Here is a 24,166-nt window from a genome sequence, read left to right as displayed (position 1 = left end):
CTCTAGGAGAGAATTTGCAAAAAGTAATTATTAACTCTTAACCTTCTTGCAAACCCTACCCAAGAGAATCCGGTACTTCTATATGGCCATTGTTCTATCAACCACATGCAGGATGTTGTCCGATATTGATAGATAACTGAACTAATTTTCGAAAGTTTTTTCAACAGAACTTTAATTCTATTAACAGTATAAGGCCTCCTAGTACTGTATCTTATTGTCTTGCTTATAGTACAACTTATATAGTGCAACTACTACTACTACTTTGCCGCTAACGACAGTACTACTGTTGTATGGCATGTGGCGCAACTGACAGATGCTAGACTGTATAGTCTAGATTGTATCCGGTCCCAACTGCTACCCTATTCAAAAAAAGAAAAAAAAACGCAGATGGACACCAGACAGAAACATTTCTAGCGTGTCTGTGAATACGTAATTTCCCACTTTCACAATTTGGTGGACCTTATTTCTAATGTTAAGAAAAATACGGGACGTGAAGTGAAACTATGAGCATTTATTCAGTAGCTGCATATTGAAACGGAAATCCTGGATAAGCCTTTTCATCATTTTCAGTGAAATAATACTTGATAATATTTCTTTTTTAAAAAGACAGGACAGGCAGGATCGCTAGTCGCAAAAAATGAAGGTTCTTTTTGTATCCGTTGTTCTTATGATCGTAATAGCCATCAAAGGCCAATCTGAGGCTACCGCCGAATGGAAAGATTACAAGGTAATTTAACCTATACGAGCAGAAAATTTGGTTTACTAATTTGTTGAATTGATTATTTCAAATCGCATCGCTTCTTCTGCAGACAAAACACAGTAAAAATTACAATGAAACGGTTGACGGAGGGAAGCAGGAGAAAATGCGAAAACAAGTTTTCCTCAACAAAGACGCCAAAATCAAGAAGCACAACAGCGGCAATTCTACCTATAAACAGACACACAATAAACTCTCCGACAGGGTATTTAAATAGGAAACGCACTTTTCGATCATCAATTTTTATTTATCTTCATTCACTTGCGTTTCTGATCGAATTTCTACTCTAGACGGAAGAGGAATTGAATCAACTTTTAGGAACTGTGTTGCCTCAACTAACCTCCAAACCTCGATCGCTAATATCCAAGAGCGGTCACCATAACGATCGCAAAGCTATTCGTATTGCTGCTAGCGTACGTGTCCACAAATCTATTCATGTCTGCTTTGAAGGATCTTAATTTTCTTGTCTTTTTGTTGAGTAGTTGGACTACCGTAATCACACTTGCCTGGCTGCTGTGAAAAACCAACGTTTGGTACCACCTTTAAATTTGAGCTAATTTACTATTTTGTAACATTTTAAAATTGCCGCGCTTTTTTAAAAATTAACAGTGTGGTAGCTGCTGGGCTTTTAGTGCCATCGCTCCGCTCGAGTTCTCCAAATGCCTGAAAACCAAACGAGCCGTTGTGTTAAGGTGAGTCCAAACTATAACAAATTTTAATTTCAGAGAAATTTTAGACCTCCTAATTATCTCTCTCACATTCCAGCGAACAGCAACTGGTTGACTGCGACACTGCCAGCACTAACATGGGATGTAATGGTGGATGGTACACCGTAGCGTGGGAACACTTGCAGAAGGTTGGTGGATCTGCTAAGGAAGCGCTTTACCCTTACACCGCAAAAGTAAGTTGTCGTTTCATTGATAGATACACAGGCGACCATAAATGATTTGTAAACGAGGACTAATCAAGCGAATAATTTACAAAGAAAAACACCTGCAACTTCTGCTCGAAATGTGCGTGTAAAATCGGAGCCAAAGTTTCCTCGTTCGATTACGTCGAATCCGAAAACCGGGGGTTGGCAACTCCCCAGAATCCTCGTACACCCTAGCCAGAATCTTGTCAGAATCTTAAGAATCCCTCCAGAATCCCCGGAATCTCATAGAATCTTCAGAATCTCGTAGAATCTTCAGAATCTCACAGAATCCCGTAGAATCCCATAGAATCTCGTAGAATCTCCAGAATCTCACTAAATTAACCCCCTTTTTTAACTTTAAACTACCCCAAAACCGTCTAAATTCCAGATATTTTGTAGATTTGGTCTTTGAAAAGCTCCAATTGTAAAAAAATGCACTAGAAATACTGCAAAATGTAAAAATATGGGTTGCGCCAAATCTTCTTTAATTTTCCCTCCTTTTTCCCACCGCTGGGTGGCGCACACATTTTTTCATCTGCTCATGAATGGAGGATGGGGTGGGAAAAATTTATAGTTAAAAAAACTTAATTGATAATATACCAATAATTCCCAGCAATTAAAGTTAATTTTCCCCGTATATTTTATTTTAAAATTAATAATCTGGACTTTTAATTCAAACCTATCTAATTTCTAACTATCAGATTACTTCATCCTACTATAATTTACAAAACCTATTGTAGCACCTTTTCCTATCAGTAAATTATCTTAAAGATAATACGATCTACATGTCTATATAAGCTGTATAGCATGCCAAAACGCCAAAACGGTGCTACGCCCACTACGTAACATAGTGCATACTTCTGTAGAGAAACTGGGCCAAGGACTAGTGGCGCCCCTAGCGGAATTTTGGGGAAAACTTGATTCAGAATCTCGCAGGAATCTCGTAGAATCTCTCAGAATCCCTCAGAATCTCTAGAATCTCTCGGAATCTCTGAGATTCTGAATCCTCGTACACCCAAATTTTGAGTTGCCAACCCCCGCCGAAAACGCCACTGAGATGCAAATAGCTCTGACGAAATACGGCCCTCTGGCAGTTGCCATTACTGTGGTCGGCTCCTTTTATTCCTACTCGTAAGTTAACTGTTTATCATGCCTCCTGATCCCTCGATTTAATTGAAATGTGTTTACTTATAGGAGTGGCGTGTACGATGATCCGGCCTGTGACGGAAAGGATGTCAATCACGGCGTTGTCGTAGTTGGATGGGGCGTGCTTAAGAGCATTAACTATTGGGTCGTTCGTAATACATGGGGCACCAGTTGGGGGATTGGTGGCTACATCCTAATGAAGCGCGGTGTCAACAAGTGCAGCGTTGAAACCTATCCCGCCTACGTTGTGGCAGCAGCCTAAGATAATAAGCTAATAAGCTCTTAATGAGTTCCTTCGCTAAATACTGGATTAATCAGTACGGCTCTCTTCAAGTTCCTATAATCTCTATTAAAACATTTGACAATTTACAAAGGGTGTGGTTTTTAATTACCTGTGGCAAAATTCTTTGTGATAAGTGGGCGATTGGCAAGAATTATATCGAATACATTGGAATCATAGCAAACAAATCCCATCGCAATTATTTTGGTAATACCAGGGTAATATCAGTCATCACTCCGAAATCCAGATGCCTTCCCTTTTGCTGATTCTAATTTAAAAAAATGTTACTAGAATAATTTTTTTTTCTTCTTTTTTTTAGTGAGTTCGTGTTAAATTTTTACATTTTTTTCTTATTACATTTCTCGCCCTATTTTTCATTGTGTTGGTTTCAACTTGGCGCCGCCAGAGGGGCGGGAAGGGGGAGAATTAGGCGGGAATATATTTGGCAACCGTGTTAATGGCTGCTAAAATTCTACGAAACACAGAAAATTACAAAAATGTGATCTTTGTGTCGTGTGTCGTGTCGGTCGTGTCTTCTCTTGTCTCCTCGATAAGTTTAATATACTTTGCATAGCAGGTAAATAGTTTAGAATTAATTAGGATGATTCGTGTGGCTGTAATAAATGGAATATTACGGTTCAATAATTTGTAAAATTTTGATTTGTGTCGAGCACTTATCATGTAACCATAGACAGTAACATGGATTTGTCATTAACTATGTTTCAGTGTGAGTTTTCAATTTTGTCTTCTTTCTGCAGACGTTGAGTCGAGCCAGCCATCATCATTAACAAGAATTGAAGCTTTCTTGTCATCATTCAACCTCATCAGCAGCGTCATCAGCAGCAGTGTCCAGCTTGTCAGCTTCATCAATTTGGTATTCATTTTTCCACCCCTGCCTCATTTAGTCTGTATCTAATTTAATGATTTGCATGACTTGTGTATGTGTAGTGTGCTCCATTGAAACTTTATATTCTCTCGTTTAAAAAATTCCTACTCTTTCATTTTCAACTTATATCTTTACTTCTGGCTTTTGTAATTGTTTTCCATTCTAATCATTCTTGTATTTTGTAGGTAATTAGCACAACATTTGATGGAGAATCCAACGATGTCGGACGATTCATCTCTTCTTCCCCACCTTTAAATTCCTCTGTCCTCGTGTACACTCATGTGAATGTGGGGGTATTCACGAGGACACTCTTCTCCCTATCGCGTCAGACGTATTCAACTTGGCTGCTCTATGAAAATGGATGCCTGGCTGTATTTCCTAGCTTTCAAGGTAGGAAAAATTATGCTTGTTTTCTCTTTGGTGGCGTATCGTTATAAGCATAATTGGGTCTCTCGAGTTAACACAATCTTCTTCGTTCATGTGGGTCAGCATAGTTTCGACAAAACTATCCTATGGCCCTTCAGGTTCACTATAGATATATGATAGTAGTCACAGTATAATCAGGAAATGTTTGACGTGAGTGGGTCAGCGCAATTCTTTTACTTTGGAGTTTTCCGAGCTTTTCGGACACGCGTTTCTTTACTGTGTAAACCTTTGCCGACGTCTGAATCTCTCTAGGGAGTTATTTAATTCTTTTGTTTGTTAATCCCAAAATTGATCGTCCATCCAATATTTTTTCGTTTGGCGTGTTGGCTGCAAGCCGTGGATTCCCCTGTCCCTCACAGCAATGGGCTGGGAACAATTAAATGCTTTAAGCTTCAAAGGCGTTCTACCTGATTGTTTTTTCCCCTTATTGAAAATCTCATCTGACTTTTTCAGATACATTGATGAAACCTCCATGAAATACTTTTTCATGAGGTCGTTTTGGTTTGACCATAGTTATTGGTAATTTGCGTTGAAAGAGTCGCGGAAATTTGAATGTATTCCCCCTTTTCTCCTTTTTATTGCACTTTCTAAAATCTTTGGTAATTTTTTGTCGATTTCGACTTTTTAATATTTTTTGTTTGTTTTTATTTTGAATCGTTATTGTAGTTCTTCTCCACCTTGATACTACGTCATTGTTTATGGGAAAAGAATAGTGAAAAATACCTTTAATTTCGTACAGCTAATGTTTCCATAAAGTCAATTACTAGACCTCGAAGGGTTTTCCAGTAGCTTCTTCTTTTTTTTAAATGGTCGATAAAAATAGCAAAATAAAATTTTATTTTACTATTTCTTAATACTTGCCATTGTTTCGGAGCCAAAACCCCTGGTTTTTTTTTCTCGCCTCATTTGGAAAGTCAATCTACAATTTAGAGCATGTTTAGCGATATCATTTTGCTGTTCTTTCGATTTGATTTCTGTTTGTTGATGCGACAATTGCATCGATACCTTCAGCACGTTTACCGTCTTGAATAATTGATTAGATACTCTTTACCGAAGTTCTTCAGGTTATAAGCGTACTGAAACAATTGTAGATCGTTATTTAAATTGACAGTCTGATCACAAGCATTTTGAAGGGTGTGCACATGGAATTTGAAAATGAACAAATGGTATAATGCTCAATGAAGTATTTGTATTACGGCGTATTGGTTAAATGCATTGGTATAATAACGCAAAAGTAGGTTTTCTGTTTGCAAATGAATATTTCTAAGTACTACTAACAGGGAATAAACAAATATAAAAGGGAAGATTATTAGGGATAGGAACTTGGCATTTTAGAATTAGCTTCATTGGATGAATGAAGACCAAGGTAGATTGCATCGATGCTAACAGCCAGTTCTCTACAGCTAATGTCGGATATTATCAGAGAGACTATTTGCCCACGCATCCGTACAACTTGTTGAGTTTTTGCACGTCGAGCTGTCAAAAGAAAAAAGAAAAAAAGGTATTTTAAAACATTTCCCCGGCTAATGAGCTGATTTTTGCTGTCCATGTACGTCACAACGTTCGTCCTTTGTATAATACGTACCGTACTAAATGCCGATCGTTGGCCTATAGTAGGATTTCCAATCAGTGCCGTGATGACAGGGACACTGGGATTCATGGCAAAGGCGTTCTTTGGGTAATGCATCACTGAACTTGAAAGAAAACTTTTCGGTAATCGTCTCTGTAATCATCACGGATAGAAAGGACGATAGGCCACTTTACCGTAATCGTAAGACAATCCGAGGGTGGTGACCTGCGCTGACGACATTTTATTGAAGTTGAATCTGTAACCTAACGTGCGATAATGGGAGAGTAGAATTTAAAAATGCTCTGTAGAAATCAAAATGCTTTGGCTATTAGCTTACTTGGATTAACGTTGGATAGATTGATGGTCACATATCTGTCGCGGTCCGGACGCGTGTGTTCGTGCCAAAATCCAGCGGAATGCATCAGCTCGTGCATGACGGTACCCGGCGACAGGTTTGAGATGCAGCCGCTGTCGAGACTCACATCTTGGCTACCACCGATTCTACCTATATAGCTCGCACACCTTTAAAAAAAAAATACGATACAACTATCGATTTTTTGTAGATCCCTTAGCCGAATTTTGATAATACCCTTGACCAGTTGGTAGGATGCGGATGTAGTGTGGATCACTATTAGTTCGGGGAACAAAGCGGATACAAGTTCTCTTGTGGAACTCGTTCATAGCGAAGGCGATGACTTGACGCTGAGCCGAATCTTTTTTTTCAGCAGTAACCGATGTTCAATTAAAGTCGTCAGAATAAAAACTAAGAAAACTTAATTCTCAGTTAAGTAAAAAAAAACCAACATACTGTAGCTCGCCGAGATAATGTAAGGAATCCTTCCATTTGGCCAACGCCCATTGAGGATGGCGTTTTTCGTTTTGCTTTGCATGATGTCGCCTTCAAAAAGCTCGGGATTTTGTTTGTTCCACGGCATGAAATCGTTCGACTCGATCCCTTAATGGAATTTGACGAAAGTCACTCGGGAAAAATGAAAGGCGAAGACTATTGTTTAGTTACCTTTTCCAGCAACTTTACTAGAAATGTTGTAACTGAATTCTTTCTCGGTGAGTGGATCACCAGCTTCGAAAGTGTCGCTCATCGGGACAGGCGTCGCTGCGACTGATCCGAAGGTAACGCATAACATCACGGAGATTGTCATTATCAACAAGTTGGGCCTCATTTTCAACTTGATTTTAGCTCTGAAACAGTAACAGGAGAGGAATGAAGTTAAATGTTTATCGATGTTTATCGATTAAGACCAGCAGTAATGATTTCATTTTTTCTTACCGTGAATTCGAAAGCGCCTATATTGAGAGGTGCGAATAATTTCCAGCAACGTTGAAGTGTCCCCTTGAATTCGATTGAGCAGTCTCGTCAAGCTGAAAACGAATCGTATACCGAAGAAGGTTTCGCATGCAGGTATTTATACCAATCTGCTGCCCCCAATGGACGTCACTTGACTTAATTGAACCAATTCATTTAGTGCAAATAACGTGAGCCAATTGAGTACGTGTCTGTATGGAGTCAAACTTGAGCCCCAAGCACTTATCGTGCGGGGCATTACCGATTTTATTTGAGCCAGCTCAACGGGGAAAACCCGTGCACAGAGCACGGTATGCCTTCCATGTTTGCTCTCTGCAGTATATAGGGCCCAGCAATGTCACGTCCTAATTCTTTATGACTTGATTCACTTAGCTAAACTTCATCTCTCGATTTGTTTGACGCCTTCAACTGTTGTAAAGATTGTAACCCATAAAAACCCTGGTATTCTCTGATAGCTGGATCACGCATCGAGGTGTTGCATTATTAACCCCCTGAGGATGGCCGACTGCCACTGTTCATTCGGTAATTTAAAGTGGGCCAATAAAGGATCAGTATGCGGCACAATAAAGTACGAGCTTGTACCCAGACCAAATCCATTTTACCGAACAATTTTTATAGCTTAGCTTAGCTACTGTACTTTATTGCGAATTGTTGAATTAGCATATGTTGAAATTGGAGATTTTGTTGCTTTGTCAGCGAGGTGGGGGTTCTTAAACAACGCTGAAAATTTTCATGGTATTGCGCAGTTTGAGATAAGTGTAATTGATCAAAACATTTGCGTCACGATCAGGACACATAGCTCTTTGCCTGCGTAGCTCGAGAAACTTATTTTAATAATTTAATTTCATCACATTCTTTATCTTGATGCAGTTGGCTTCGCTGATCCGAGAAACGGTTTATTGTGGTACTCGTTCTTAGCTAATGCGCAATCATTTGCCGTTGTTCACGTGCTATTGTCGGAGATAATCAAAAGAGCGAGAGAAAACAGTAGCTATAAACGTAAGGTGTAATTGCGTTCGACCAAAGCTATTTAAAAGAATAGTGTTCCGCTGAAGTCATGGCGTCTCCTTCAAAAATGATTTTGTTTTGTCCCACAAAATAAAATCATCAAACTGAGATTCTTACTCAGATTCTTTTTTTTTTTTTAAGATTTAATTGGGAGGGTGTACGAATATGATTGCGAATACAACTGGCGACATTTTATTTTCCCATGATTTAGCTGTGAGCAATCCAGGTTTTAGTGTGTAAATGAGGTCACAGTTAACGTAATTAACTATGTGGACCAACCAACTTTCTTCACCCTGCTCGTTAAAACCCGAATTATTCACAAATGCACGAACTTAGATGGGAATGGAATATAGCCGCATTTTAAAATACGCGCCATTGGATCTAAAACTGAAGAAATGGCATTATGCTGAACAAAGGGTGTGTATTACGGCACATTGGTTAAATGCACCGGAAACATAACACAAGATCTCCTATTTGTAATCAAATTTTTTGGGGATATCAACATGTCATTTCTTTTTTAACTTCATTTTGTTAAAGACGACGATCGAAGGTGAATTTTATCGTTGCCAGCAGTCAACGGTTCTCTTTAGCTTGTGTCGGAGATCCTCAGGGAGACTGTTTAACCCCACATTTATAAAACCTGTTAATTTTCTTCAAGTCGAGCTGTCAAACTTTGACAAATTATTTTTTGTAAATTTCCCAGCGGGTCAGTTCCACTTATTCAGACACTTATTTGGCGATCTGTGTATACGGCAAAACGCACTGTACGTACTGTGCTGAATCCAGCTCTTTGTCCCAGCACAGGGTTTCCTTTTAATGCCTTGATAACAGGGATACTAAAATTGATGGCGTAAGCGTGCTTTGGGTAATGCATCACAGAGCCTAAAGTAAACTTTACGTCAATCATTTCTGCAATTTCTTCGCGGATAGATAGGACGATTGACCACTTAACCGTAATCGTAAGGCAGTCCGAGAGTGGTGACCTGCGCTGTCGACTGTTTTTCGAGTGGGCCTCTGTTTTCTAACGCACCATGAAAAACACAAGTTAAACCTAGTAACCGTTGTCAACAAATCGCTACGCACAAAGGCTTTGAAAGTTTAACAGTAATACTAGGTAATAACAAGTTCAACTTTTTTCAACGTTGTTGAAATTGATGGACACGTATTTGTCACGATCCGGACGCTGGTGTTCGTGTTCGAATCCGATTGCGTGCATCAGCTCGTGCAAGACGGTGCCCTGCGACAGGTTTGAGGCACATCCGTCGTCGAGACTCAAATCTTGCCGCCACATCCATCCGCCACAGATTTTACCCAAGTAGCTCCAACACCTTTTTCAAAATGAAATAAAAATTTAACAATTTCCGTTGAAAGATTCATTCAAATACCCTTGGCCACTCTTTACGATCTGGATGTAGTTGACCTCACTAGTTCGAGGAACAAAGCGGATACAAGTTTTGTTGCGGTACTCGTTGATAGCTAAGTCGATGACTTGCAACTGGGCGGAAGCTTTTTTAAAAAGAACGGAGTCAACAGAAGACGCACCACCAGAGACAAAGGAAGTTGAATGAAAGAAAATGAAGATGACTTTCTCGTTATGAGTTAGAAAAATAATGAAACATACTGAAACTCGCAGCGATAACGTAAGGGATCTTTGCTTTTGGCCAAAGTACGTTCGGGTTGAGGATGGCGTTTTTCTTTCCCGATGGCATGATGTCGCCACAAATGGTGTTTAATTTTCAACTTAGTTTTAGCTCTGTAACGGCATCGAATTTTTCTTTCGTGGCGTGAATCCTGAATCGGAAAGAGTCTCGCTGCGAATGATAGGCAGCAACTGTGGCAATTTATAACTCGTAGGTGTAGACATGCAGTTGACAAAAGTATTGACATAAGATGTGTCGGTTGATTTATTACAGCAGACTTACAGCGCAAATATCGCTACTTAAATGAAAACGCATCTGTTTCGAATCAGATGGCAACTTGGGTTATGTATACTTATCCGAACTGTCCTTAATAACATGCCTACTAGGCCTATATTCGTATCTATCAACTCCAAAAGTGAGTTGGGAGTTACCCATTATTTGTTTAATTCTCTAAAACTCGTCGAATAACGCTTACATTTATTTCACAAGAGCCATTTGATCGCCCTTGTGCTGATATGCGGGAAACACAGCCAGGCAGAAAACTAAATACGGTATAAAGAAGTATGAATATGAGGGCTTTTATAAGAGTAATGTCCTGTTTCAAACTTGGTCAAATTTAAATTTTTTGGCAAGGACTTATCGTGTAACCAGACGATGTATGGGGTGCATTGCCATTTTACTTAATACTTACAATTTGACTTCATGTTTCCTTTTTTCTTCTTTCTGCAGATGTTATTCCTGAGCCGGCAATCATCACAAAAACAACGAGTGCAAGTTTTATGAACTGGTTCACGACGACGACGACTTTTCTCCCATCTCCGCTCGCCTGACGTATTCAACTTTTCTGCGGAAGGAGCGCTAGGAGATGCTCTGCTGTTTTTCTCTGGCTTCAAGGTAGGAAAAATTCAGCCCATTTTCTTTTTGGTGGCGTATCGTTGCAAGCATCAACTGAGTATTTTGAGAATAGGACGGGCCTTGAACATGTGATTTTAGTCGAATTAGGACGAATTTGAATGTGAGTGCTATTCAGCGCGATTCTTTCACTTTGCAGCTACCTACCTAGCTTAAATTTGGACATCTCATTTTCTTGGTTGTGTGTTTGACTCCTATATAGTTTAAACTGGAGGCATTTCGCGCAGTATTTTAATTTTTTTTATGTGTAACGATTTTGTGCTTACCCTTCCGTATCTTTTTCGGAGTGATCCGGATTTTACCCTAATGGAATTGATAACCGCTATCAATAATCTGTATAAGGGAAAACGCTATCAATTTAAATTTAAACAAACTACAGTGAATCGGCTTGTTAGTGTTTCGGATTTTCGTTGGTACCCAAGGCGCAGACCCGATGCGAGGAGCCTTTACTAGTCCTTGCCACTGAGCAGCATCAAAATCTAGCTGAGTATTTTACAAGCTCTCGTTTGGGCACTCGCTCCGGATGAGGTATTCAGCTATTTCCCCGCACAATTTCAGTCTATTCCTTTAAAATGTCTTGAGAGTTTATTTCGTATTTGTTTTCATATGACAAATTTTCAAAAGGGATCGCACAGTTGTACTTCCTTGACTTCAATCCCGTTCAATCCCATATTTCCGAAGGCTTTAGGTATTTGTAAAGCCAAAGTTTCTGCCAAAGAATCAACTGTGTCGATCTTGTCTCCTCGTCTTACTGTTAGACCATAAGAACGAAAATATTTCAGCAGCTTCAGCAAAAGCTTCAGCATTTGAATATCTCATCGTCGATTTTGTTGCTTTCGTATATTTGTTTCCAGCGGATGTTTTTCGCGTTAACGAGATTTTTTGAAATACTAACCTCAATCTGGAATTAATTTCCATAATTACTCGAAATTTGGTTGGGGTGAACATCTTTGCGTCGAAACAGAGGGAACCAAGAATTGTTAATACATTCACATTCTTCTCTGTGATTACATGTGCAAAAATCTAGCGCGTATTTTCAGTCGATTTCCATTCTTGAGCGTACATTTTTAAACTGTTATTATAATTTCTTTCTCTTGTTGCTATTACGGAAATTTTTCAATCAATGACGATCTTCATTTGTTGTGGAATTGAAAACAATTTTAAATTTTTCGTATACATCTGATGAATGGACCACAATTTCGATTATCAGACTACGAAAGGATTAATTTTTTTCTTATTGATTTAAACATCTTTGTAGAATTTTTAAAGCTATAAATTAATAGAATTCTTGTAAGTTGCGAAATTCAGCTTCTTATTCCCCTATATGGAAAGTCAATCCATATATTTTAAGATATGTTTAGCGATATCATTTTGCTGTTCTTCCATTTTGATTTCTGTCTGTTGATGCGACACTGAGTTCGTTACCCTCAGCACTTCTACCATCTTTTTGTATTTTCCGATTTTGGGGGAAAAAGAAAACAGTTTTTAAATTAAGATTTGATCCGCCCTGTCCGTCACGCAGAAATTAATGTGATGATTGCGCAGTCTTAATTTGTTGTATTCAAATGATGCCAAATAATCGATCTGGCCATCTATACCAAAGTTCTTCAGGTTATAAGCGAATCGAAACATTTGAAGTTGTAGTTCGTTTTTTTTTTTTTTTTTTTAATTTTCAAGTATTTTTAACGCGCAATTAAATTTCCAGATGAAGAAACGACATAATGCTCAAAAAAGTATGTGTATTGATTAAATGCACCGAACACAAAACAGAAAACCTCCTCTTTGCAATCCAATATTTCTATAGAATAACAGGGGGAAACAGACCTATAGCGGCGAAGACCAAGACGGAAGGTAGTTTTTTTCGTTGTCAGGAGCCAGTCCACTTTCAAGAAACCAGTTAACAGGTGGTCCCGCATTTGTACAACTTGTTAAGTTTCTGCAGGTCGAGCTGTATAATTTTTTGTTTTAATCTTAAAAATCTTTTCTCATCTAATGAATTCTCTCAATCCATTCAAAGCATTATTTTTTGCTTTGTCGTCGAGACTCAATCGGTATACGTACCGCGCTAAATGCTGCTCTTTGTCCTAACACAGGGTTTCCTGTCTTTGCCTTGATGACAGGGATGCTAGGATTCACGGCAAAGGCTCCCTTAGGGTAATGCATCACGGAGCCTGAAAGGAAATTTTTCGTTAGTCGTTTCCGTAATCTCTTCACGGGAAAGAAAAGACGCCAGGCCACTTTACCGTAATCATAAGACAGTCCGAGGGTGGTGACTTGCGTGGTCGACAGTTTGTTAAAGTTGCCTCTGTATTCTAACGAAAAGATAATGCGACAGTAAAAAAAAAAAACGTAATTATTTTTGTAACTAGAAATCGCTACCGGTCCCCGCTTATACAAACAAATACTTAGCCATGCGCTTATTACTTCTCTGCACGTTATCAAGATTGATGGACACGTAAGTGTCGCGATCCGGACGCATATGTTCGTGCCAGAATCCGGCGGAATGCATGAGCTCGTGCATGACGACACCCGGCGCCCGGCTTGAGATACATCCGTCGTCGAGACTCACGTCTTGGCCGCCACCGATTCTACCCACGTAGCTCCAACACCTTAAAGATAATTGGTAAACAAATAGTAAGATTTGTATCAGCATTTTTTCAAAATTCTGATTTCATGCGAATACCCTTGGCCACTCTTTCCGAGGCGGATGTAATTGGCCTCACTAGTTCTGGGCACAAAACGGATGCAAGTTTTGTTGTGATACTCGTTCATAGCAAAGGCGATGACTTGGCGCTGAGCGGAAGCTTTTTAAGTAGTAGAAAAGGCATCAGGGAAGTTGAAAATTAAAACTAAGAAAACTAAAAAAATAAGGAGCGTACTGAAACTCGTAGAAATAACGTAGGGAATCGTTGCATTTGGCCAAAGTCCGTTGGAGTTGAGGATGGCGTTTTTCTTCCCCGTTGGCATGATGTCGCCTTCGACAAGCTCTGGGTGCTGTAAGTCCCACGGAATAAATTCATCCGACCCGATTCCTTCGTGAAAGTTGCCCATTATTAACCGAAAAAAGCGGAAGATTGTTTAACTTACCAGCGGCTTTGCTAAAAATGGCGTTACTGAATTCTTTCTCTGAGATTGGATCACCGGCTTCGAAAGTGTCGCGCATCAAGACAGGCGTCGCTGTAACTGATTCGAAGCTAACGCACGACAGTACAGCGATCAACAGCATCATCCGCAACAAATCTGACCTCATTTTCAACTTAAGTTTTTTTTGCTCTGAAATCATATCAAAAGAGGAGTGAAGTAATTTTATGCTACGTATAACTAAATGTTAATTAATCGAGACCAATGGATTTTTCTTTCGTACCGTGAATCGGAGAGTGTCTCTCGAGCAATACGAGTGATAATCAGTCCTTTGCAGCTGCTAATTTATAACTCAGTTGAGCAGCTTCGTTAAGCTGAACACAAATTTTGTATGGTATAGGTACACTGGTACAGACATGCAGCTGGCAATATTGACATAAGATCTGCCTGCGCCACCGTTGATTAATTAGAACCAATTTGTAGTGCTAATAAAGCTACATAGGTATTTGAACACGCATCTGTATTGAATCAGATGCAATTTGCGCCTCTATCGCTTGCGAGCCATTAACATTTTTTTAAAAACTATTCACGGTTCCATTCTTTCACACTTGCAACGCTTGCTTTCGTTTGAAAAACAGTTTTAAAAAGCTAGCATTGACAACTGTTTCGAAACGGCGGCTCTTTCCAATAATTTCTCAAAGTTTTTGAATTCTCATTAAAGCACGAACGTCAGATTGTTGTTATGCCAGATTGATTTTAATGATTTTGTTAGCCCTAAAAATAAACACGCTAGCGCTAACTTGGGCATGGAACATTGCCACATTTGAATTGCGCGCCATTGAATTTGAAAATGAATAAACACCACTAATGCTGAACAAAGGATGTGTACTACGGCATAGTGGTTAAATTGGATAGGATTGACATTTGAGGATCAACTTGAAGACGTTGACGGAAGGTGGATTGTATAGTTGCCAGCAGCCGCTATTTTATAGCCAATGCCATATAGAATCCAAGAATCAGGGAGACTATTTGGCCGCACATTTGTACAACTTGTTAATTTTCTTCAAGTCGAGCTGTTCAAATTTGAAAAAAAAAAATGATTTGGAATTATTTTCCCAGCGGATCAATTCAACTTGTTCAAATAATTGTTTTGCGAATCTGTGCACGTTGAGACGCACTTTACGTACCGCGCTAAATGCAGCTCTTTGTCCTAACACAGGGTTTCCTTTCAGTGCCTTGATGACAGGAATGCTAGGATTGATTGCAAAGGCGTTCTTTGGGTAATGCATGACGGAGCCTGAAAGAAAACAATTTCTTGAATCGTCTCTGCAATTTCTGCACAGGGTGAGAAAAGACGATGGACCACTTTACCATAGTCGTAAGACAGTCCGAGAGTGGTGACCTGAGCTGCCGACTTTTTAATGAAGTTGCCTCTGTATTCTACGCGCACAAGTTTATTTGAAAAAGTTAGAAATGTCCAAACTGCTGTTAATAATTCGCTATACGACGTTGCTACGATATGATTAAAAAAAAATACTCGGTTATAAGCTTACTTGGCTGGACGTTGTCCAAATTGACGGACACGTAGGTGTCACGATCCGGACGCGTGTGTTCGTGCCAGAATCCAATGGCGTGCATCAGCTCGTGCAATTGCGACGCCCGGCCTGTCGCTTGTGACGCAGTTGTCGTCGAGACTCACGGTTTGGGCGCCACCATTTCTACCTATGCTGCTCGAGCACCTTTTTAAAAAAGTTAAATTATTATGGCAAAATTTCGCCGAAGGAGTCATTCAAATACCCGCTGCCAGTCTTGGTTATCTGAATGTAGTCGGCCTCACTAGTTCGAGCAACAAAACGGATGCAGGTTTTCTTGTGGTACTCGTTCATAGCAAAGGCGATGACTTTCCGTTGGGCGGCAGCTAATATTAGAAAGATCGGAGTTGTTGTTGGAAAATACACATGAGTTGATATACGGAGGTCGAGTTGAAGCAAAGACTAAAAAGTCAAGTTAGGAAAATAACGAACATACTGTAACTCGCCGAAATAACGTAAGGAATCTTTGCATTTGACCAAAATTGATTGGTACTGATGATGGCGTTTTTCTTTCCCGTCGGAACGATGTCACCTTCAAAGAGCTCAGGATGTTGTTGGTCCCACGGAATGAAAGCATCCGAGTCGAACCCTTTATGAAATATCCTAATCCATAACTAATACCAAAAAAATTAAAAGGTTAAAAGTTGATAGTTCAAATTTACCAGCGGCTTTGCTGAAAATGGCGTCACTCAATTCTTTTTCGGAGATTGGATCACCGGCTTCGAAAGTGTCGCGCGTCAAGACAGGCGACGCCGTGATTGATTCAAAACTAACGCATGACATTGAGATTGCCAACACCATCATAAACAAATCGGGTCTCATTTTCAACTCAATTTTACCTCTGAAATAACAACAAGAGAGAAATGAAATCATTAAACCTAATGTAAAACTTAAATTTTGTAATTAATGAAAGACCAGCGGATTATTCTGAATCGTACCGTGAATCGGAGAGTGTCTGTCGAGCGATACGAGTGAAGCCAGGCAATTTATAACTCGGTTGAATATAGTTTCGTCAAGCTGACGCAAAACAGCAGCTGGCAATAGTATATTTAGCTACATAAGCTCTGCTTGTGCCAGTTGACTGATTCGAACCAATTTACAGTGCAAATAACGCCAGCTAATTAGAACGCGTCTGTGTCGAGTCAGATGGCCATTTGGGTTATGTACTTTTCCTAACTGTCCACACAATAACATGTATGCTATTTTCGTACGGATTCCGAACGCGAGTTGGGAAGCAATCAGCCCGTTATTTTTTTGACTTGCCCATTTTCAAAACTCTTCGATTGAGGCTAATTTCCGCAACAGCAATGTATTGAAAAATTGATAACATGTTTTAATCAATCTATCACCGGTTCTCCAGTTCCAACCCTTGCCACCAAAATAATAAAACAAAAACGGTAAAAGATATTTTTTGTTTGAAAAATTTCGGAGAATTTGACATTTCGAAAATAGCGACAGCAACAGGCGACGACTTGAATCGAAGTTTTGTCATTTTAGCCGGTCGATTTCTTTTATCCAGAACAGGTGGATGTTGAGCAGCTGTACAACTTGTTGAGTTTCTGCACGTCCAACTGTGGTGAGATTTTAAACAGAGTTATAGATTGACGCAGAGGGAAAATAATGAGAATTGTTTACGTCACTAAATCCTGTTCTTTGACCTATGGTAGGGTTTCCAATCAGCGGCGTGATGACGGCAATGTTATTATCTATAGCGAAGGCATTCTTTGGGTAATGCATGACAGAACCTGAAATTTCAACTAAAAAAAAAATATTGATTTTAATGGAACTTAACTTCCTCCTCTGTGAGCACACCTCCAAACAACTGTACCGTAATCGCAAGGAAGTCCGAGAGTGGTAACTTGCGTTGTTGAAAGCCTGCCAAAGTCGCCTCTGTAATCTATGAGATTTTTTAAAAATGAATATTTCACTTTTTTTTAAAGAAATCCATTAGGCGTATGTACTGACTAATCAAAACATTGTTCAGATTGATGGACACGTAGGTGTCGCGATCTGGGCGCATGTGCTCGTGCCAAAATCCGACGGCATGCATCAGCTCGTGCATGACGACTCCGGGCGCCCAGCTTGCTATGCATCCGTCGTCGAGACCCAATCCTTGTCCTTGACCTTCTATGTTCACCATGCCAACGTAGCTCCAACAACTAGATTTCCACAATTTCATTCAAGCAACAAGTTTCATACCGGTACTTCGGTCAGTTTGAAAAGGGCCATTTAGTTTTTGAAATAATCTTACCCTTGTCCACTCTTGTAGATCTGGATGTAATTGGTTTCGTTCGTTCGCGGAACGAAGCGGATGCAAGTTTTGGTGTGGTAGGCGTCCATGGCGGACGCTATGACATTTCGCTGTTCGGTTGCTTTTTATTACGAGAGAAATATTTTTAAAATCAAAATTCTGACGTGAACGACACAATTGTGTAGATACTGTAATATATATCGATGACGTAAGGAATGATTTTGTTGGGCCGAAGTCCACCTGGATTGATGATGGCGTTTTTCTTATCCGTCGGCATGATGTCGCCCTCAACGAGCCCAGGGTGTTGCTTCTCCCACGGAATAAAAAGATCGCTGTTGGTTTCTGCAAATTTTGCAATGTTTTTTTAAATGGCAATTCAAGAATATCAAACTACAACTGAAATTAATTAGGTATTTTTTTAATTTACTGTCCGCTTTGCTGGAGATGTCGCTTTTGAGTTCTTTGTATGTGAGTGGAGGTCCAGGTTGGAAATTGTTCGACTAATTAACCAACTTGAATGATCTGAATTGTTTTGTTTTAGAGTGATTTAGACTTACGCGTTCATCGTTAGGAAGTAAGACGGGCGTTCCTGCGACTGATCCAAGCCAAAGGCACAAGACGGAAAGCGTCAGCATCGTCACTAGCGAATGGGCCATTTTTCATTCGATATTAAAGCTAGAGAAAACAAGCGAATTTATTTTTAGAGCTGAACAGAAAGAATGTGAGCACACAAAAGCTATACATCTACCGTTCTGTTGTCGATGAGTTGCCCGTTTCACGAGTGATCCAACAGCTTTCGGCTGCCCATTTTTATAGTCCCCTATTTTACTGTCCTGTTCCAGTGCTGCGACACTCTTTTTTAGTGTTAATTTTTTCGCTTGGAAATCTGAAACAGTCCTGTCATTCGTCTATTGCGTCGAAACCGTAAACATTCGTCAACGTATATGCGCAGTAACTCTCCACTCAACTCCATTAGTATAAAATGGAAATCTGAATGTGTTTCCAATAACGAGAGATGTTCAAGGAAGAATTTTGCTATTTCTTGCCAAGTCCAAACGTGAATTGGGAAGTAGCTATACTCTTTATTTGTTTAGTTCCTTATTCTGAAACTCGTCGAATAAGGCTAATGTATGCTAGGACATCACCCTTGTGAACCGGTGTAATGATATGCAAAACATGCGCTCCGATAAAGCGGTCCAATTAAAGCATAGTGCGCAGTCAATGAAATACGAACAAAGGGTATCAATTCCACCTCAACAAGCTTCCTTCCCTTAACAACTTGTCAACCCTTTTTGCTTGTTTTAATGATAATATTCGTTACAAAATTCATTACTTCGCAACATTTTTGTTCAATTAAAAAAATTTTTCCATTTAATCCTACCCAGTTTCTCCGGAATGTCCGGATGCAAAACTTTTGTTGTAACTTTCAACTTAGTTCCGGGGTAGGCTGGGCAAGAGTTTATTTGGCAACGGCGTTAATTGTAGTAAAACAAATTTTTACAAAAATGTGATCGTCGTGTCGGTCGTGTCTCGTGTCTCTTCGATAGTTTTATACACATTTTTTAAGCAGTTAAATAACTTCAAATCTAGAAACAAATCGTATGAAAATGGGAGCTTTACATTAAGAGGAGTGATCTGGCCCGAAATTGTCTAGGTTTTTCGCTTGCAATTATCATGTAACCAGATGTGTGGCATGTATTGGCATTTTGCTTTGTTTAGATAGAATGCGACTTCATGTTTCCATTTTTCTTCTTTTTGCAGATTTGATTTCTGAGCTGGCCACCATCATAATTCATAAAACAACAAGCGCCAGTTTTGTTGTCATCCATTTTTTTTTGCTGATTTACGAGGACGTCCTCATCTTGCCTGACGTGTTCAACTTTTCTGCGGATGAAGCACTTGGAGATGCCTGGCTGAATTTCCCGGGCTTCAAGGTAGGAAAATTTATGCCTTTTTTTTTTTCCTTTTGGTGCTGTTGGTTAGGACATCCTCCAACTGATGGCTCCCATGCAAATTGCTCAATTGCCTTTTGGCAGCAAAATATGTGGACGGAGAGCAAACACATACACAAGTATTGGCTTCTTGAGTCATCGTTACCCTCGATGAACATTCTCCATGTTCATCACTGCTTGACAAAATTTTAATGATTCCCAAGCTCATCAATTGGGTCTCTCGAGATTAGGTCGAATCTCAAGACGATCTTCTTCGTTCAACGGGGTCAGCATAGTTTCGGCAAAACTGTCCTGGCCCCTTCTTGTCCACTAAAAATCTGACCGAAATCGAATAAGGAATAATTCTGCCGTGAGTGTAATAAGCCACGAGTTAGCGCAATTCTTTAACTTTGCAGCTTTTTTCTTGCTTCAGGGCTTTTTGGACACCGCATTTCTAAATTATTTTTACGTCTATTGTCAATTTTTCTTCCAAATCTTTTAAGGTTTGCTTCGATCAAGGTATTCTTGTTGTTATCGCCCAGGTGCTGAAAATCAAGATACTCACTCCAAGTACTTGAGTTTCTTTTTTGATTGGTGTTGTGTTAGACCTTTATGACAAGACTGAACTGAAGGCATTTTCGCGCAGTATACTTGACGATTTTGTACTTACCTTCACGTAAACTTTTTCGGATGATCACATCATGTCAATCAGTTTTCTGGTATACTCTCGAGTTTCTAGCTCAACTCTGTTTGTTTTCATGTTCATTTTCGTCGAGATGGATATGTGTACGTAGGCAATTGCTTCCGAGTAACGGCCCCAACTTTCTTTAATTATTGGTTTGGAGAAAACTTGAACCATTGAGCAATAGTAAAATTGCGATTGTCTTTATGAAGAAGCTTCTTTGATGATATTTTACAGTTGTCTTCGTTCAGCGTGTGTTTTGCCTGGATTAATCTGTAGAGCCACTGTCAACCTGTCGTCATTTTGAAGTTAAAAAAGAAGTCGCCAGACTTTATTTTTCGTGCCCTAATGGAATTGATAGACACTATTCGTGTTCCTTATAGGGAAAATCGCTGGCGATTGAAATTGAAAACTACCCTTGAATCGGCCTGTATGTGTTTCGTATTTTCGCTGGTACTGGAGGCCCGATGTGAAAAGCCTTTACTAGTCCTTGCAACTGAGCAAAGGTCTAGTTTTGTTTTTTCCCCACATACTCTCGTTTGGACACACGCTCCGGTGTAGAGTTTTTTCAGAATTTTTTTGTCTTGACACAATTTTAGAGGTAATCGGCGTTATCCTCTTCCTTCACATTGCCAGAACATTTTTTCCGTGATTGTTCTCATATGACAATTTTTTCTAAATTTTTAAATGGGATGGCATAGCTGGACTTTCTTGACTTCAATCCCATACTCCAAAGGTTTTCGCTATTTGCATAGTCATTCTTTGGGCAAAGGATGCAATTGACAATCTTATCTCCTCATCTTTTTTTTTGTCTTGCGTTAAAAGACGAAAATATTTCAGCAGACTGAAATCAAGGTGTCGTTCGTGCAATCGACTTAGCTTACCGAAATTTGAAGTGGTCAGTTTTCTTCTGCACCTCTTGTCCGTCTTGTGAATTTAAAAATCCAATCGTCGAACTTGTTGCTCTGATAAATGAGTTCTATTTTGTTTCCACTGGAAGTCGATGTATATATATATATTTTTTTTACTAACCTCATTTTGAAAGTATTTTCCATAATTACTCGAAATTCGGTTGTGGTGAACCTGTTTGCGTTGAAGCAGTCGGAACCAAGAAATTTGAATACGTTCCTATTTCTCTTGATTGCTTTTGCTAAAAGCTAACGCGCATTTTCAGTCGATTCCCATTCCTGAGTATACTTTTTAACTGTAATTTTAATTCTTTTCACTTGTTGATATTATGGACATTGTTATCATCGACGATCCCCTTCTGACAATTTCGATTATCAGTTTTATCACTCCAAAAAAGGATTCATTTTTTTTTTGTAGTAGTCTGTTTTCTTGTTTTCAAATTTATTTGATTGATTTGATTAGCTGGAACTGAAGCGGCTGTCTAAAAGTCCGTGCTTCCTATTGCAAGTACACTTGAGTACATTTCGAATCTAGCACCCTTCAGTGCGTCAAGGTTGAATAGATTTCACAGTGAGCGCAACAGCCGCTTCGGTTCTAGCCCTGCTCAGTCCATGTCTATATTTACATAAGATCTGCTTGCGCCAGTTGACTGATTCGAACCAATCTACAGTGCAAATAACGCCAGCTAATTAGAACGCGTCTGTGTCGAGTCAGATGGCCATTTGGGTTATGTACTTTTCCTAACTGTCCACACAATAACATGTATGCTATTTTCGTACGGATTCCGAACGCGAGTTGGGAAGCAATCAGCCCGTTATTTTTTTGACTTGCCCATTTTCAAAACTCTTCGATTGAGGCTAATTTTCGCAATAGCAATGTATTGAAAAATTGATAACATGTTTTAATCAATCTATCACCGGTTCTCCAGTTCCAACCCTTGCCACCAAAATAATAAAACAAAAACGGTAAAAGATATTTTTTGTTTGAAAAGTTTCGAAGAATTTGACATTTCGAAAATAGCGACAGCAACAGGCGACGACTTGAATCGAAGTTTTGTCATTTTAGCCGGTCGATTTTTTTTATCCTGAACAGGTGGATGTTGAGCAGCTGTACAACTTGTTGAGTTTCTGCACGTCCAACTGTGGTGAGATTTTAAACAGAGTTATAGATTGACGCAGAGGGAAAATAATGAGAATTGCTTACGTCACTAAATCCTGTTCTTTGACCTATGGTAGGATTTCCAATCAGCGGCGTGATGACGGCAATGTTGTTATCTATAGCGAAGGCATTCTTCGGGTAATGCATGACAGAACCTGAAATTTCAAAATAAAAATTTTGACGTAACTTTATTTCCTCCCCTGCGAATACACCCTCAAACAACATTACCATAATCGTAAGAAAGTCCGAGAGTAGTGACTTGCGTCGTTGAAAGCCTGTCAAAATTGCTTCTGTATTCTACAGGATTTTTTTAAATGAATCAATTTTAGACTATTCATGAAAAGAATACCATTATAGGCCTATATGTACTCACGAGTCAAAACATTGTTCACATTGATGGACACGTAGGTGTCGCGATCTGGGCGCATGTGCTCGTGCCAAAATCCGGCGGTGTGCATCAGCTCGTGCATGACGACTCCGGGCGCCCAGCTTGCGACGCATCCGTCGTCGAGACTCACTTCTTGAAGACCTCTGTTCAGCAACCCAATGTAGCTCCAGCAACTTCATTTCCAATGTTGAATTTCGTAGTTTGGTCAATTTGAAAAATGTGCGATGCTTTTGAAATAATCTTACCCTCCTCCGCTCTTGTAGATTTTGATGTAATTGGTTTCGGTCGTGCGCGGAACGAAGCGGATGCAAGTTTTGGTGTGGTAGGCGTCCATGGCGGACGCTATGACATTTCGCTGTTCGGTTGCTTTTCATTATTGCGAGCGAAATATTTGAAATTAAAATCCTGACGTGAATGACGCAATTGTGTTACATACTGTAAGTTGAATCGATGACGTAAGGAATGATTTTGTTGGGCCAAAGTCCGCCTGGATTGATGATGGCATTTTTCTTATCCGTCGGCATGATGTCGCCCTCAACGAGCCCAGGGTGTTGCTTCTCCCACGGAATTTCCCAAAGATCGCTGTTGGTTTCTGTAAATTTTTCACAAGGATTTTTGAATGCCAACTGTAGAATATCAAACTACAATTGAAATTAATATCTATTTTTTTTTTTTTTAATTTACTGTCCGCTTTGCTGGAGATGCCGCTTTTGAGTTCTTCGTAAGTGAGTGGAGATCCAGGTTGGAAATCGTCCGACTAATTGACCAACAATTTGAATGATCTGAATAGTTTTGTTTTAGAATGATTTAGACTTACGCGTTCATTGATGGGAAATAAAACGGGCGTTCCTGCGACTGATCCAAGCCAAAGGCACAAGACGGAAAGCGTCAGCATCGTCACTAACGAATGGGCCATTTTTCATTCAATATTAAAGCTACAGAAATCAAGTGAATTTATTTTTAGAGCTGGACAGAAGTAATTTGAGCACCAAAGTTATACATTTACCTTTCTGTTGTCGATGAGTTGCCCGTTTCACGAGTGATCCAACAGCTTTCGGCTGCCCATTTTTATAGCCCCATATTTTTACTGTAAAACAACAAGGCTATGGCGGCCAATTACGGATGTACAGGTGTTGTTATTTACACCTGGTTCGCAATGCTATCAATTCCAGTTGAGGTTGATTTAACGGCGAGTTTATCGGACTATGGATTTAGTCAAATAATTGAATATCTGGCGTTATTTATTCCCCTCGCAGCTGTTGACATACCACGCACAATGTGGCGCTTTCCAGGGCTGCGACACTCTTTTTTT

General features: G+C 39.6%; 5 protein-coding genes and 2 long non-coding RNA genes across 9 annotated transcripts; 1 reads left to right on the top strand and 6 right to left on the bottom strand.

Annotated features, from left to right (window-relative positions):
- The first annotated feature begins 571 nt into the window (after positions 1–571).
- LOC124205297 (ervatamin-B-like) lies at positions 572–3,284 on the top strand. The gene is made up of 9 exons (XM_046602678.1): positions 572–727; positions 810–962; positions 1,048–1,170; positions 1,240–1,290; positions 1,367–1,449; positions 1,523–1,658; positions 1,743–1,818; positions 2,711–2,801; positions 2,865–3,284. Exons 1-9 carry the CDS (start codon positions 638–640, stop codon positions 3,076–3,078), a joined length of 1,017 nt encoding a protein of 338 aa, XP_046458634.1. The 5' UTR covers positions 572–637; the 3' UTR covers positions 3,079–3,284.
- Positions 3,285–5,579: 2,295 nt separating this feature from the next.
- LOC124205396 (zinc metalloproteinase nas-13-like) lies at positions 5,580–7,358 on the bottom strand. The gene is made up of 8 exons (XM_046602824.1): positions 7,267–7,358; positions 6,997–7,178; positions 6,787–6,933; positions 6,568–6,691; positions 6,316–6,500; positions 6,145–6,241; positions 5,994–6,102; positions 5,580–5,884 (listed from the first exon to the last, which is right to left on the bottom strand). The coding sequence occupies exons 2-8, from the start codon at positions 7,157–7,159 to the stop codon at positions 5,837–5,839; spliced, it is 873 nt and encodes a 290-aa protein (XP_046458780.1). The 5' UTR covers positions 7,160–7,178; positions 7,267–7,358; the 3' UTR covers positions 5,580–5,836.
- A 1,899-nt stretch (positions 7,359–9,257) lies between these two features.
- LOC124205395 (astacin-like) lies at positions 9,258–10,019 on the bottom strand. The gene is made up of 4 exons (XM_046602822.1): positions 9,932–10,019; positions 9,696–9,816; positions 9,442–9,638; positions 9,258–9,331 (listed from the first exon to the last, which is right to left on the bottom strand). The coding sequence occupies exons 1-4, from the start codon at positions 10,017–10,019 to the stop codon at positions 9,258–9,260; spliced, it is 480 nt and encodes a 159-aa protein (XP_046458778.1).
- Positions 10,020–12,581: 2,562 nt separating this feature from the next.
- Positions 12,582–16,504, bottom strand: LOC124205291 (zinc metalloproteinase nas-8-like). Its single transcript, XM_046602675.1, has 8 exons — positions 16,474–16,504; positions 13,950–14,135; positions 13,742–13,894; positions 13,546–13,666; positions 13,287–13,471; positions 13,106–13,174; positions 12,924–13,033; positions 12,582–12,810 (listed from the first exon to the last, which is right to left on the bottom strand). Exons 2-8 carry the CDS (start codon positions 14,110–14,112, stop codon positions 12,760–12,762), a joined length of 852 nt encoding a protein of 283 aa, XP_046458631.1. The 5' UTR covers positions 14,113–14,135; positions 16,474–16,504; the 3' UTR covers positions 12,582–12,759.
- On the bottom strand, positions 14,809–23,942 carry LOC124205290 (hatching enzyme 1.2-like). Of its 3 annotated transcripts, none has more exons than XM_046602674.1 (9): positions 23,861–23,942; positions 23,672–23,789; positions 23,539–23,611; positions 23,291–23,446; positions 23,100–23,220; positions 22,840–23,027; positions 15,315–15,383; positions 15,131–15,240; positions 14,809–15,016 (listed from the first exon to the last, which is right to left on the bottom strand). In XM_046602674.1, exons 2-9 carry the CDS (start codon positions 23,768–23,770, stop codon positions 14,969–14,971), a joined length of 864 nt encoding a protein of 287 aa, XP_046458630.1. In that variant the 5' UTR covers positions 23,771–23,789; positions 23,861–23,942; the 3' UTR covers positions 14,809–14,968. The 3 variants fall into 3 exon arrangements, with proteins under 3 accessions (XP_046458630.1, XP_046458628.1, XP_046458627.1); XM_046602672.1 differs by lacking the exons at positions 14,809–15,016; positions 15,131–15,240; positions 15,315–15,383 and adding exons at positions 16,829–17,106; positions 17,171–17,280; positions 22,695–22,763; XM_046602671.1 differs by lacking the exons at positions 14,809–15,016; positions 15,131–15,240; positions 15,315–15,383 and adding exons at positions 22,187–22,447; positions 22,512–22,621; positions 22,695–22,763.
- Positions 17,810–18,306, bottom strand: LOC124205294. Its single transcript, XR_006879278.1, has 3 exons — positions 18,214–18,306; positions 17,976–18,128; positions 17,810–17,907 (listed from the first exon to the last, which is right to left on the bottom strand). It is a non-coding gene; the product is annotated as an uncharacterized LOC124205294 (long non-coding RNA).
- On the bottom strand, positions 18,353–18,591 carry LOC124205295. Its single transcript, XR_006879279.1, has 2 exons — positions 18,535–18,591; positions 18,353–18,461 (listed from the first exon to the last, which is right to left on the bottom strand). It is a non-coding gene; the product is annotated as an uncharacterized LOC124205295 (long non-coding RNA).
- Positions 23,943–24,166: the final 224 nt, after the last annotated feature.

This window comes from Daphnia pulex, chromosome 10, assembly GCF_021134715.1.
Source record: "Daphnia pulex isolate KAP4 chromosome 10, ASM2113471v1".
In the NCBI taxonomy this organism is placed as follows: Eukaryota; Metazoa; Arthropoda; class Branchiopoda; order Diplostraca; family Daphniidae; genus Daphnia; species Daphnia pulex.
The sequence above is the reverse complement of the archived record's forward strand: the minus strand, read 5'-3'. Positions and strand labels throughout refer to the sequence as shown.